This window comes from Anguilla rostrata, chromosome 5 (genome assembly GCF_018555375.3).
Source record: "Anguilla rostrata isolate EN2019 chromosome 5, ASM1855537v3, whole genome shotgun sequence".
In the NCBI taxonomy this organism is placed as follows: Eukaryota; Metazoa; Chordata; class Actinopteri; order Anguilliformes; family Anguillidae; genus Anguilla; species Anguilla rostrata.
Window position 1 is genome coordinate 17422015 of NC_057937.1, and position 15580 is coordinate 17437594.

The 15580-nt window shown below is 44.3% G+C and overlaps 1 protein-coding gene across 2 annotated transcripts; it reads right to left on the reverse strand.

Moving 5' to 3' along the window:
- Positions 1–2261: 2261 nt before the first annotated feature.
- psme3ip1 (proteasome activator subunit 3 interacting protein 1) lies at positions 2262–13287 on the reverse strand. Of its 2 annotated transcripts, none has more exons than XM_064335451.1 (9): positions 13158–13287; positions 10590–10660; positions 9751–9879; positions 9505–9603; positions 8122–8244; positions 5178–5310; positions 4122–4192; positions 3205–3366; positions 2262–2629 (listed from the first exon to the last, which is right to left on the reverse strand). In XM_064335451.1, exons 3-9 carry the CDS (start codon positions 9869–9871, stop codon positions 2625–2627), a joined length of 714 nt encoding a protein of 237 aa, XP_064191521.1. In that variant the 5' UTR covers positions 9872–9879; positions 10590–10660; positions 13158–13287; the 3' UTR covers positions 2262–2624. The 2 variants fall into 2 exon arrangements, with proteins under 2 accessions (XP_064191521.1, XP_064191522.1); XM_064335452.1 differs by lacking the exon at positions 13158–13287 and adding an exon at positions 11015–11507.
- Between the last annotated feature and the right edge of the window lie 2293 nt (positions 13288–15580).

Sequence of the window (15580 nt, forward strand, 5' to 3'; positions counted from 1 at the left end):
TTCCGACAGCCGGTGCAACTCAATGTGCTGTACATAAAAAGAGTTTGATTTGATTAGATTAGATTATTTAGCACAATTAAAATATGAAACAGAAGAGATTTAAAAAACAGTGAAATAGTGCAGGAAGAGGCAAGAAACCCAAGGGGCTTATACATGGCCTCACCCTAAATAAAACGACAACAAAAACATACAAAAATAGATAGAGCATAAATAAATAAGAAATATTGTTTGCTAAATATAGGATAAGATACAACAAACAAAAAAAAAACTAAAATACATGTGTTTGTGAATGTGTATGTGTATGCTTCCTACTTCACCGTAAGAGTGTGAATGTATGTGTGTGTGTGTGCATATGCATGTGCACACAAACAAGCGAGCGAGCAAGTTTATCCGTGTTCGTGTGTGCCAGTGTGTATCTGCGTACACATGGACATGTGACCCACTTTGTGAGTTAGTCAGAAGATTCTTTAAACTGAGTTGGTGTGTGTAGAGGTCATTAAGCTTTAGTGTGAGTGTCCATACTAGAGCTATTATGCTTTCGTGTGTGTGTATAGGGGGGTTATTATATTACGAGAGCAGCGTGTGTATTTCTGAAAAGATGTTTTTGTTTGTATGTGTGAGAGCTGTGGGTTAGAGGGTAAGCAAATGTTTGTATAAAGACAGCAGTTTGTGAGGTTTTGTGTGTGTGTGTGTGTGTGTCTACAGGAATCCCTGTGTTGAGGATATATATAGCGGGTCTAGACTGAGCATGCACAGCGTGTGTCCATGCCGTGATAACATGTTGGTATTCAGCAGAAATACCATTGCAGGAGGTTCAGTGGGGCATTTCAACAGTGGAGCCATTCAGATGGAGCGGGTGCTGTTATGACCACACTGGTAAGTACACCAGTTAGATTTTCACTCAGATTGGAAAGGTAAATACGCTTCTATTTTGTACCTTTTTACCCCTTTTATAATCATGGTTTGTACTGAAGCACACACACTCTTCTGATAAACTGATAAACTTACCCCCAGCTCCAAACTTAGACATGCATTTTTTACATACTACAACCCACCCAGCATACTACAGGAGAGCTAGCGTTATGTGCCCCCCCAGCCCCATTTTTTTGGATGTAACTAAAATTTTTAAACCAATTGCATCAATTCTGTGCAAGCTGAAGGGAATTCAAACTTGCGATTCAGACATAAAATGTGAGACAAAGGGAAGCGGTTGAATAGCGTGAGGCGTGTGTGAAATGTCACACTTCTGCAAGCCGCCCTCTGAGAACCTGACCAATGGATAAGCTGCAACGTCCAGGCCTGTGCCGATTGGAGGAGATGCATAACCGCTTATCGCCTTGTGTATAGCTAGCGGGTTAGCCTATTACCCCTTATGAAACTATATTAAATCGAAGTCTGAAAATAACACAAAAATATACTTACAGAGTAACACACACACACACTCATGGACACAGGCATACATGGTCAACCCCTCTGGCTGTGTCAGTCCACACACTAGCACAACTTTGACCCACTCATTGTGGTGCATATGATCTTTTTCACACCGCCATCATAACGTTTATTTGCGATACACTCAGCTGAAAGGGTTGGTTCTTATCCAGTCAGTTTATAATCCCTTTATGACACTGGAGAACTAGGCCAGGGTCAAATAAATTTATTTTAAGGACTTTTAACTTCATAGCACATAAATATATATATATATATATATACATATACATATACATATATGCTGTAAATATATAATGGATACATCTACTTTTACCAGTTTTAATAACATTCTTTCAAGAACTGCAGAAGCATTTCACATTTTACCAGAATCTAAATGGTTCAAATTCTTATTTGACCAGGGTCAGCAAAAAACGTAATTTCTTGTAATGTGCGCATTTGAAATTGCAGTTGCATTTTTGAGTGAATTTTATTGTGCAGTGTGCATTTATGTTGAATAAACAGCAGGTGTAACTGCTGTTAATAAGCCAACCTTTGTGCTTCTGGGTAAGATTCAGATATGCAGGGCGGGTGGTGTAGTGGTCGGAGAACTGGACTACAGTAATAAGGATGTAGACTTGATTCTAGATCGCCCATCTTTTTTTTTTGCCTTGGAAACGAGGGGTGTGGACTCTTTAGCCAATCAGTGACTTAAGCAAATCACTTAGTGCTGAAATAAATCAAGATGATACAGGGTGTTACTGCTGCCTTCCCAGCACTGCAGCTTGAAACCCGCTATAAAGAGTCTTCAAAAAAACACACGCACAACTCAAAGCCACTCTGAAAACTGTTCCTTTTATTCAGCTCCCCCCACCACAAACTTGACTTGCATAAAATTTCCACATCACACACACACAGAGAGAACACTCTTGAAGAAAGAAGATAAAATTCGCCTAACAAAACACTCTCTTCCCCCAGTTTTAACAAAAACACCAACAAAATAAAAATAAAACCAAAGTAGAGAACATTTTGCAGCAATTCCTTGCGCAGCATCTTCTGGTGCTGCGCAAGACGAGGTCTTTCTGTGAAGGGGGGAGGTGTCATCCTTTGGTCCTCCGCTCCCATGTCTTCCCTTCGCTCATTGGCTGAGCAGAAGGAGGGGGCGGGGCACTGCGTGCTGGAGGCTGGGCTGCTGAGGGTTAAACTGTGGAATTAAACACACGGCAAGGGGGGCGGAGTTAAATCACACGGCCGGCGGGGGGGAGGGGGGTTAACCTCAACCTCAGAAGAGCTCGTGCATGTTTGTCTAAAAATGTCAAACTGTTAAGCACACTGCAGCTGCCTAAAGTAGCCTCATACTGTGTACATTTGAAATTTGTGTGTGCCAATGTAATGTCTGATGCGTTTGTGTGTGTATTTACTGGGTGTAGCTTGGCTAGTTAGCTTGTAAGCGCAGTGAGGTGCAGTAAGGCTAAGGCCTTGTAGCAGGTTACCATGACAACACTATCAGGTGACACAAGCCTCAGGGTCGGAATAACAACGTTATCCTTTGCTAGAGCCATTTTTTTTGCCTTTAGCCGACTGGTAATGTGTTCGCCTTAGGAGCCTTTGGGCGAGTGAGAGGTACGGGTTCAAATCTCGCTTCTCACTCCTTATTACCATGGACTCAGGCCAGTATTTTTGCGCGTGTACACGGACGTAACCGTGGATGCAAGAATGCGTGTGCGTGTATATGTATGTGTGTGCGTGTTTTTGTGTGCGCATGCGCGCCCTCTCTACCTTCGCTGTCGCTGCTGGATTCGGAGTCGCTGCTGCCGGAGTAGGCTCCCAGCCCCGGCAGTATGCCCACGCAGACGGCGGCCGACGGCAGGTGGACCACGCCCGGCCGGGCGGCGCCCGCAGAGACGGGGCGCCTGCTCTCGCCTTCACTCGCCTCCTGCTCTGAGGACACAACAGACACGCAGATACAGTGACACAGCTCGCTTCACCCGGCCCCGACGGCCGGGCGGGGCCTCCTCCAGCGCAAAGTGGGAGGAGCTAACGCACGCTCACTGACGGGGACCAATCGCTGTGCGCCGCTGCGGAGACCGACGTCTTTGATTCGTTCTAACAGGTCTGCGACTGACAGTTCGCTGGAGCTTCAGCCATCACGGGGTTCACAAAACCTCAAGCTTCTCACACTGGTGTCATTTCCCACATCCAAATTTTCCCGTCGTTATTATAGCTAAATCTGGTTACTAAATTGTATTTTATATACCTTTTAAATGTTACTAAAGGAACTCTGGGCTGCTGAACCTGAAAGGTACTATGCAAATGTATTATAAATTATTATAGTACATAACCATGAACACTAGAACCACATCCAGCAACAGCATACACCGTTTACATAACACTTGTTTATCCAGCAAATACTGAGAGGTTGTGTATTTGTATAGTCCGGTAGTTTGCATTTAACCGATAGCCACTCTAGTCATTAATATAATGAGCGTTGCTGTTATATTGCATTACAGTGTGGATGTTAAAGTGCCTGTGATAGTGTTACTGTAGTTTTACTCCCACAGCAGTAGTGTCAGTTTTGTGTGACGGCTAATAAATATCTGAGCATGAGTGTATGGTTTTAGAAAAGTACCCAATGCATGATAGGCGCCCCACTGCCCCGCCTCCTCAGACCTCTGACTCCGCCCCCTACAACCCACCTGTTCGGGTAACGATCACCTCGGTCCCCTCCTGCTTCTGTTTCTTGGAGCTGTCTGACGACTGTGAGGAGCTTCAGTTGAGCGAGAGGGACGGAAGGAGAGGAAGGGAGGAAGGGATGCAGACAATAAAAATATTAATATTTATTTAATTGTAGCCATTTTTATTTAGTTTTGTTATCATGTTCCATATTTTCCAATTATCATGCATTTATGTTCACTGCTTTGAAAACATTGTTTTACCATGAACAGTTGTGCCAATAAAGCATATGTGAATTTAAATTTGAAAGGGGAGAGAATGGAGGTCACCGTAGTGGCTCTACAGTTGCATCCAAAAACCATAAACTTGCATCCTTTTGTCCCTCACCGGACCTACAGTACTGTGCAAAAGTCTTAGGCACCTGTAAAAAAAGAAAAAATGCTGTACAGCTAAGAGCTTCAAAAATATGAAATGAAGGTTATTAATATCGAAAAATAATATAAGTAGCATAAATATTATATTTATAAATAAATCATGTTTGGTGTGACCACCCTTCGCCTTTAAAACATCATTCTTAGGTACACTGTCCTGCAGTTTTCAAAAATCGCTGTAGTGTCAAGCATTTTGAAACTTGCACAGTTCTTCTGCAGATTTGGCGTTCGCTGATTTGGCTCTCCAGTAATCCGAGACCCTTGATCAAGTTTTATCTGAAAAGTACTTTACTAAATATACTTTATTACAATCCAAAAGTATCTGTAAAATTCATTTTTGAAAATTCATGTTTGGAAATCTCAAATTTGGTCTTTTCTACTGACACATTAATGCAGAAAACAAAAAATAAACATCTAAGATCAAATATATACTATACATTATATTTAAAAATCTAGGGTGCCTAAGACTTTTGCACAGCACTGCATATAGTCTGGACAAGGTCAAGCAACGTGGTAGAAACATCTCCTAGTCAACAACAATGAAGATCAGAGAAGTGAGGGATGGAAGGATGGAGGGACGGAGGGAGGCAGGGGGGATGCTGACTTTGGGCGGGGCCCTTATCTGCAGCAGAAGGGGGCGGGCCTCACCTGCGTCTTTTCACCGCCCCGGCGAGCAGGTGAGCCTGGGACAGGTGGCTCTTGTGTTCGGTCGGTTTGGGGGCCGCCCGCTTTTCCGGCTCCTTCCGGCTCTCGCTGTGGGCCGTGAGCCTGCTCCGGGCGTTGTGAGGAGGCGGGGTTAAGGGGAGGACCACAGAAAGGGCAGCACAGACACGACGCCGCTCGGACACACCGCACTCCGAATAGCACACCTATACTCGCACGTACTCCAAAAGAAGGGTCCCCATTATCCTACCACTCACAAAAGTGTTCGCCTCAGAAAGCTGAAACAATCACCCTGAGCCACCAATTACCCTCCACTAAACCAGAACTACCAATTACCCTCCACTAAACCAGAACCACCAATCAGCTGCCGCAAATTCAGAGCCATCCTAATCCAAAAACACCCGTCCCTCTCCACTAAACCACAACCACCGATCCAATCCTCCTTACTAATTTATCTGTATTTATTTATTTGACAGGGACAATACACATTGATCAACATCACTATTCTGTGATGTAAATGTGCCAGATTTAGCTAGATCGCTAATTTCCATCTGTTGTCCCTGGGCAGGCTGATGTCAACACATTAATAACAAGCAGACCAGACTAGAAGCCATAGTACAACATTGAAAGCACATAAAAACAGACACACAGAGCTTGTAAGCAGGCATGAGCAACACAGAAGCAGGCACATGCAAAGGACCAGAACCTTGACCAGAACCATTCATTTTCCAAGTGTCTCCCTCTGTTTTCGGACAACTTCAGGGCACACGGTGATACGCGACTCAGAAGAGAGCGAGGCAGACAAACGGGAGATCAAAAAAAAAAAAACTACGGCTCACTGCTGCAAGCCCGCGCCAAGATTACTAACCTTCCCTGCCCGTCGTCGCAGACAGCCTGTCCGTGAGGTGTAGTTGCCGTGACAACGTCTGCTCCTAGTTATGTACAAATGGACGCAGATACGGACTGTGCATAGACGTGTATATAAAGGGCTATATTTACATGGGGCTTTAACTCCTATACGGATCACCAGATATGGATGTAAATACCCTCAAATTAAAACAGACAGTCTGCACTTGAACCTCATATTCATCGTTTTATTTCACATGCAATGTGCTGGAGTTCAGAGCCAAAACATAACATTTTCGCTGCCCTGATACTCCCGTATTTAGCTGTCCGAGTCCATCTGGACAGGCGACTGAAAAACTGCCTAAATATTAATGTACATGTAGGCTTGTGTGGTGTGAGAAGGGTTGACAACCCCCCCTCCCCCCCCCCCCCCACATCCATCAGGACATTACACTGGTCCAGGCAGAGGGCCGGTCAGAGAGCGGGAGGTGTGGTCATAAACTGCGAGTCTCCAGGGAACCATTCTTTGCAGGCGCAGGCAGAGAGCAGTTAAATCAGAGGGAAGGTCTCTCTCTGCCTGCACGGGAACTGCTGTGCTGCCACGCCTGGAGATCTGGGCTCCATCAAAGCTCTTTCAGTGAGAATTAGAATAAGATCTGGGGAACCATACGCTGACTATTTATACAAAAAAATCTTGTAAAAAGAGGGCTAATTAATTAGTTCTAATTCTGTACATTTTCCCCCTCCTTAGGTAATTGCTCTGAGTCTCTGGGGCGGCAGGGCATCGTACGGCTCTTCATGACTCAATCAGTTCCTATAGTAACGGCGGAACCCTCCGGGTCCCAGAGCAGGCGGGGATGAGAGAGTCTGTTCGCATCCTTACAGTATGAGAGAGACTGAGGGGAGGGGGTGGAGCAACAGTCAGAGGGAGGGAAAGGAGGAGAAAGAGGAGGAAGACTGAGAAAGGGTGGGGAAAGGAATGAGAAGAGAGCGAGGGAAAGAGAAATGGGAGAAAGAAAAATTGAAAGAAAGAATGGAAAATGATTGAGAGAGAGAGACAGAGGGTGTTTGCTTTACCCACTTAATTTTCTCTGGGCTCTGGCTATACCCCATGCCTGCACTCTGCGCTGATATGCCCTACTCTAGGGGGTGGAGTTATCATCTCCAGTTTAATTCTAGCAGGTGACAGGCTAATGCTAATTATACTGACTGTCCCATCTTCCTCTGTAAACACAACAAATAAACATATTGCCCCAAAAAGCACAGGTGGGAGCGCTGAACAAACAGGAATGAGTCACGCGGACCGCGCCAATCTGGGCACACCCTTCCCAGAATGCAAGTGTGAAACATCGACGCAGGACTGCTTTTCACCCTTCCTATGGAGCCAAACAAGAACAAACCAGCACGAAGCCTCTTCTGCTACGATCCCGCTGTAGCGAAGCTGGCGACAGCCGACTGGGAAAAAGCTGTTCCGCCCACTGCCGGGGCTCGGCCAATCGGGCGGCAGCGAGAGGCGCTGCGCTTTTCCGACAGCGGCAAAATGGCCAAGGGCGCTCTTCAGCGGCTCCAGTCAGCGCGAAAGCGCAGACTAATGAATAAAGGAACCGGCAAATGAACGTGTGAACGGTCCGCGGGGGTGCGAACGAGCTGGCGAACGGGCCCTCCTGCGCCCCGCGGATTCACGCGGCGCGCCCGCGCGCGGACGGCCCGGCTGACGGCGAACGAACGAGCGAGCGAGCGAAATTAAACGATTTGATGAGCCCCCGCGTGCGCTGCGTGGCTCCTCCCCACTGCGCCCGCATCCCATGCCGAATGCCGAGAGAGAGATATTTTGTCGCGCGTGTAAAATTCGCATTTTAAACACAGATTAAATTTGATTACGTTTTCAGGTACTAGTGAGGACCTGAAGAATTCTCCTCTCTGTTTTTATCGCGCATTCACTTTAATCAACTCAACATTCCGAAGGCAATTCACTCTGTGAGACAAAGAATGAAGCCTCTTTGAATTCTTTGTTGACTGAATGTGAATGAACAAATGCCTGAATGGACGCAGGCGATGAGGACTGGAAGACAGCGGAAGGATATTCTGTACTCCTTCAGCTCCTGCATCTCCTCGTCCCTCCGCTGCTTCTCCACCAGAGACTGCTGCCTGGAGACCTCGTCCAGGAAGTGGCTCTCATCCTCGTCCAGACCCTTCACCATGTTTTCTGCGCAGTGATAAAAAAAAAAATAACGGCAATTAAAAAGCAGAAAAACAAACCAGGTTAACCAGCCGCTCCAGCGCTTCGCTGTGGAGACGGTGTACGGCGAAATCTACAGCGAGGCTGACTATTTTGGCAACAGGAGCACCTCACTTGTCAGACTCTTAATGAGAGATCGAGGGACTGGAATGAAGACAACGGCTGCCGTTGCCAATCGCTGTTCTGAGGCATCAGGACCCATTAAGATGCGTCAAAAATTGCAACTGCTTTGAGTTCTCCACCTGCACAGGAATCAGCACTCCTTCAACTAGTGAAAAATTTAAAAAATTCACATTTTAAGACATAATTTGTTTACACGCATGAATCACACTAGTGCACTGTTTCATTAATAAAGTACGGAAAATATTAGACCCGCATTTTCATCATCATAAAAAAATAATCTGTTCCCCAGAAAATGGTAGTTGAAGGACCCTGCAGGGGATACAGACGCACATGTACGGAAAGCTGAAAGCAAAGAAATGGGGGGATGGGGGGGGGGGTGGTCACCAGGGAGACAGGGAGGCTGCTGTAACCAAGCCAGACTCCAGTCATCGCTCACAGGAACAGACCTGTTGCTGATCTAGAGGCAGCCACAGACCCCATCTGTTCTCTCCGTCTCACACACACGCACAAACACACACACACACGCACGCACGCACACCCAACAAAACACACACCCACGCAAAGCCACCCCCACACACATGCATGCACCAACGCAATACACACACACACACACCCACGCACAAAGCCACCCACGCGCCCACACACACACACACACAGATAGACATAGACACAACCAGCCCTCTGCAGTATACACACACACACAAACACACACAGACACGCCACGCACGCACACACACACACTCTTCAGGCCCTACTGTCACGCCACTGTCTCCACACTCTGGAGCTGAGGTGTGCAGTGGGCGTGATAGAGAAGGTGTCATTCTGAGTGTGACTGAGTCCAGTCTGTGTCTCACAAGTGAGAGAGAGAGGGTGAGAGTGAGGGAGAGAGAGAGAGGGTGAGAGAGAGAGAGAGAGAGAGGGTGAGAGAGAGGGAGGGAGAGAGAGAGAGAGAGAGAGAGAGAGAGAGGGAGAGGGAGAGAGAGAGAGGGTGAGAGAGAGGGAGGGAGAGAGAGAGAGAGAGAGAGAGAGAGAGGGAGGGAGTGAGAGAGAGGGTGAGGGAGAGAGGAAGGGGAGATAAGGGTAGAGAAGGAGAGAGAGACTTACTGAATTTGAACTGCTCCTCATACTCTTCCTGCTTCTTGTCTTTCTGCTCCTGAAGTCGCTCAAACAGAGACCTGGCGTCATACTCCTCCTCTGGAGCCTCTGCACAGGGGGACCACATTCAGGGACGCACACAAACAGCAAAGGTTATAACGGACAAACAGAAGGTAGTAAAGGCTTTTCTGGACGGGTTTTCATAGGGGTAGGACAGTGGTTTGAGGACAGGCATTCATATAGAGGGGGTCTAACCTTCGGGGTCCTCAGGTTTCCTGACTTTCTCCCACTCCTCCTGCCTCTTCTTCCTCTTCTCCTCGATCTCCGACTCTGACACAAACTTGCGGCCTAAGTCCACACCCCCCGCTTCAGCCATCACAGCACCTGGCAGACATGAAAGACGCATGTGTATACATGCACACACGAACGCAGGCACATACACGCACACACGCAAGCACACACACACACGCACACGTACACACATACACATACACACGCACGCGAGCACACATAGACACACGCACACATACACACACCCGTACACACACACTGGTACTTCATCTCTCTCTGCAAAATGGCAACTCTACACTAGGTCTCCGATCTTAGCCAAGAAAGGTCAGGGAAGATTCAGGCTTTTGTTCCAGCCCAACAATGAAGCTCTTGATTCAACTAACCAGGGTTAGCAAAAGACCATGATTAGAGGGTTAGCTGATTCAGGTTTTTTAGTGCCAGGCTCAAGCCAAAGCTTGCAACTACACCAGCACTTTGCAGGAGAGACCCCTGGCAACTCCATGCCACTTAAGAGAGGAACAGAGAGCATCTTCAAACTCTTAAGTTACAGCTATCAGTGTAACAGCAGACCCTACATTTACAGATGCAATACATCATGACATCCATACAAACGCAGCTGTTTCTCAATTTGCCTTCCTCAAATCACTTGTCTTCAGTCATAAATGGCTGTATGGGGACTGCATGAGAACTGCCCTTTGAAACAAGTGTGCAATAACTGCCCTAGAGGCAACTCTCCACTCCGAATGAACAGGTGACACTGGAATCTTGGGCATTTCTGAGTTGAGCAGGAGAAACACACTCACTGGAGTCAAGCCAATGAGAACGACTGGGTGCTGTTCATGAGGTCCGCTGTCCTATGCAGAATCTGGGCGTCCTGTCCGGGTGAGAAAGGGGGCGAGATCAGAGACAAGACATCGAGAGTTTGCTCGCCAGTTTGAGAGTGGGTCGGTAACTAATCCATCCAGCCCACCTAATAGTTCCCATTTAACAGGCTTAAAAATCTTGTTCCTTCACCATACAAATCGCTGTACAATTTTGAGGTAAAGGGGGGTAGGAGATACAGAGGCTCTATCATTTAGAGAGAAGAATAATGAATTGTGTTACATCCAAGGGCGCAATGTTGTTTATTCTTCTTATAATAATAATAATAATGATAATTAGTCGTAGTCTTTAGTCTTTTTATTTGCTTTGCAAGGTTGTAAGTATGTAAATATTGCAAATGACTCACCCTTTAACTTTAAATAAGGAAGCTGTAGTAGGGAGTCGGGAGCAATTTCTTTTGAATGTTTCGTTTTCTTCTGTGCTTGGTTAGGGAGGAAGCTGGGTTACATTTTTGTTGTTATTGTGCGCTTTTGGTTTGTTAGGGTTTTTTTTATTTATTCCTTCCTCAATAGGTTGCGGTGCTTTGTTTGTTTTGGCCTGCCCCCTCCCATAGACCTGAATTGCTTCTCTTTTCTGTTTATTAAATAAAAATGTTAAGTTTTTTATACAAATTTTGTTGGTCTGGTCGGTGCTGGGACGGGAGAGGGAATTCACACCTACACTTTTTATGTTGCGCCCCTAACCTAGACTGTGGGAGTAACAATTGACTTGCATTATTTTCATTTTATAGAACTAAATTACAGTTGTATTCATGGCACAAAAGGTCTTTGTTGTTAGAGAGATAACTAAAAATGAAATCAATAAACCTGATCCTTCCCGCTCGCTCTGCTCTCCACGCCCACTAACGGGGGTCCTGACAGTTCAGCAGGTCCAGGATTGTTGCAGTATATGCGGCAAACAGGCTCCGCGTTCAACGCCGGCGGTGTACAGATTCCCCGCTCCTTCCCTCCCACTACCGCCCCCGTGCACGCTAAAGTCTATCGAATGCCCTCAGGCCGAGGCTATGAACCACATCTCTTGCGCGCTGGGACACTGCAATCGACAGATGCGCCTGCAATCAATTGTTCCAGCAAAAGTTCTTGAAGCCCACCACAACTGCAAATACTCCGGTGTATCGTCAAAGCAAACACACATATTGTATGGAAGATGGTCATTATGAGGCAATATAACCTACCCTGTCCCAGCATCAGTCTCAGAATACTCCATACAATCTAAAGGTGTATGTCGCCATCTCCTGACTCATTTAGGAAATGCATAACAGAAATAAACGTTCGCTTTTAGCTGTACATGGGGGGGAAGTACCAGCTGTTGTAAAATTATGTACATATAGTAATCGCGAAACAGATTCTCTTTATGTATAGATAAAATGAACACCTGTGCCTGGTGGCAATGCACTAAACGTCCACAGGATTAGTAGTCAACTCTCAGTGAGTAATAACAATAATAACCATGTTCATATGAAATAGGCTAAACTCCTAACAGCACTGTAGTCACAGTTCTTTGAATTTGAATACGTTTTCGAACTTTGGTAGGTTAAACTAAGATTTACAAGCCAATACATATGTTCCAATGGATTTTATGAGAAACTGTGTAGTCTTAACATAAAATTGGTTTCAGTTTCATGTTAAGACGACGCAAATTCTCATAAAATCCATTGGAGACGACGAGTATTATTAGCTTTAAAATTTTTGTTATCATCAAACAAATATGTCAATCTGATGTCGTTACTGACCAGAGAACTGGACATCTGTGCTAGATAATTATATAGCTAGAAGAATAACTTAATTTAAAAAAATACAATTTATAAAGGTATCCAAAAAATAATAACACGGTGGGATTACCGAGCTATCTAGCTAGATCTTGTCAATTGCATAAGGCACAAGAAACCAGATCAGCGATCGATCTCTACCCTGCAAAACCACCTGAATCGTAAAATTCTGTATCGACTGTAGATAACTGGGCCAATAGTGTGTGTGCATTTTTGACAGCTAGCAATATTCCTATATTGACAAGCAAGTAGAAGTAGCTAGCTAACATAATCTGAATGGCCCACTCCTGCCTAGTGGCTAGCTGCAAGCTACTTGACTGCCTTGCCAAATCGCTCATCTTGGGCCCACGACAATATTTCTAGAACACCTTGACCCAAGATAAATTAATTATCTAGTTAGCTATTAACTGGTTACTGAAAAGCAAACACCATTTTGATGTTGTGTAAATTAGCTAACGTTAGCTAGGTCGGTATTAACCAGTGTTAGTCTAGCTGCGTTCTTGCAACGAGGTAGCTACAAACCATTAGCAAGCTACAGTAGCTAGCTAACTTAATAGACAGTCAAACACATTAGAAAATAGTGACCAGGTCTATTTCCTAAATGCTAATCAAACCAGTTATTGCATTCAATCGTAAAGTGCAAATATTGTATTATATCACTCATAAATAACAGCTGTGTTGCTAATCCTAGACAAAAAAATACATTAAACATCAGCTTTACCTGATCCAAGTAGCCTTGTGTCACTGTGAACACTGTCCGTTTCTTCCTGTCATTTTGTGTAGTATTGTGGGAAATGTAGTGTTGGGCCAAAAACGACAAAAACAACAACAATAATAATAATAATAATGATGATGATAATAATAATAATAATAATAATAATAATAATAATAAACTGCACAAAATTATGCACGTGTGAAAACTGACATCCGCAATATGGAACTGTATGATTCAACTGCAGGTTTGGTTTAAAGCTCTAGACCACACAACTGCATACCACCTGGAACAGCTAATCCTAATTTCACCATAGTTTTGTTGTTCCAGTTGTAATGCAGTTCTGAGGTGTAGGCGTTTAAAGCTGAGATTTAAACCCCGGCTAATCACATTACAAATGACGGCCAAAATGGATAGGCCTATGTTTTAGACATTGACGGTTGAGGTTTGTATTTTCATTCTCTGCAAATGTTCACGTGTTTAAGTTGTACTGCAGTCATTCAAAAGCAGTCTGGGATCTGAACAGGATGTTGTACTTTTTTTTTTCATACCCATTGTATTTTCCAACTTACGTGCTACAGGTACATGCCAAGCTACCCGGGTCCCTGTTCAGACTTGATATGCAATGACTATATATTAATTTGGGAAAATATTTCTAAATATAAAACCTTTTTTTAACAAAAAAAAACAACTTTTTAAAATTTTGCTGGGGGTCTCTGGATACCTTTGAACCTGGGTGGGGGTCTATGGAGAAGAAAATGATGAAAGCCGCTGCTCTTGAGTAATCTGTGTGTTAATATTCCAGACGCCTTGACGGAAGATTCCGTTCAAAGATGGCTGTACTTAATAAAGTTTGAAATGGGAACCTCTTTCTATTATTTGCGTGGTTGTGAAGTGCTTCTCAATGTGTGCACATTGAACTCAATTCAGACCGAACGATCCAAAATGATCTGCTTGTTTACGTAGGCTGCATTACATATAGACCATTTATCTTAATATAGTCAGGAAAGATTGATACGAGACGAAGATTGTTCGTTTACCAGATCCATTCATTTTATGTTTAAAGATTAGTGGATCAACATGTGCTTACTGTGAACTAAAGACTTAGCCGCGCCCAACGCTGGAATAGTTTTATGACTGTCTTGTTGCTATGTAGCTGTAAATGATGACCCCGTTAGTGCTGGCATGCATGGACCTATTTTTATACAGTCTATGGCATGAACTCAAGTTTCGTCTTTTTTTTCTTGATGGGTTTAAGTAAGATGGTCCTATGTCCGTGCTTAGAGGGGCACTTCCGCCCCATGCGCTGCAAAACATCAAACCGTTTCCTTGAAAGAAACGATTGCCTCTCGAGGAAGCACCTATTTTGGGAGGCACACGGTGCTGTTTCAGAACATTTCAGAATTTTTCTGTGAGTTAGGTCTGCAGTAAGCCCATGTGTACATGCTGCTCTGGGCACAAATGTGCTTCATGACACTGGCACTTTCGCACGACTCCACAAAACAACCACAGCTTCCATAACAAACCTTGGCATTCATTACATACGTTGTTGATTTTGTGCTAACTTCAGGGTAATTATGCAATTAGAATTTTTTTCTAGAAGCTAGTCTTATTAATTTACAGTTGCCTCCATAGTAGCAGAACAACCAGGCCTGTTCTCCGAATGAGTATACTGACTGACATCTCGTGTGGTAGTAGCCAAATCAGGTAATGGGGACCATTTCAAATCACACATTTTGTAGGTCTGCTTATAAGCATTTCTTATTTGCAACACAAATTCTTAAAAAATTATTTTAAACCACGCTGCACTTCAACACACCAAACAGTTCAAAATAGGCAGATATTAATATTCGTCAAACAGCAGAGGGAGAAGGGCAGGTGGGCTTTAGCCACACTCCGCCCGGTAGAGTGAGAGCACCTATTATCGACCACCTTCGTTCGACAGACAGGAAAACGTAAACTGATTTGCAACTATATAGGAAGTTGCAAGGAAAAATGTAGGAAAAATGTCCTTGTTATCCCCTAGTGGTTATTTTTTCAGTAGGCTACTTTCGCGATTTCTTTCTGTTCCGGCAAATAAGTCAGAGGTGGTCCTAAGGCAAGCCGTTTTAACATTTAATCGAACCACGCTCCTATCTGTAGATATCTGTAACAGCATTTCTCCTAGTCAAAATTGTATTCTCACTAGTCAGAATGGTAATTAGAGATATCTGCAATGACATTCTCACTAGTAGAAATTGTATTTCAAGATATCTAAAACTTTATTTTATTTAAGCTAAATAGCGGTTTAACAAAACAGTTATTTTAGTAACTTGCTGTTCCCAGCTCATTTCTCTGGTATCGTGAGGGCATTTTGGAATAAAGTATTGAAAACAAATTATGTAACATGTATCACAAGAAATTAATTCACTGCAATCATGTGATGAAGGTGA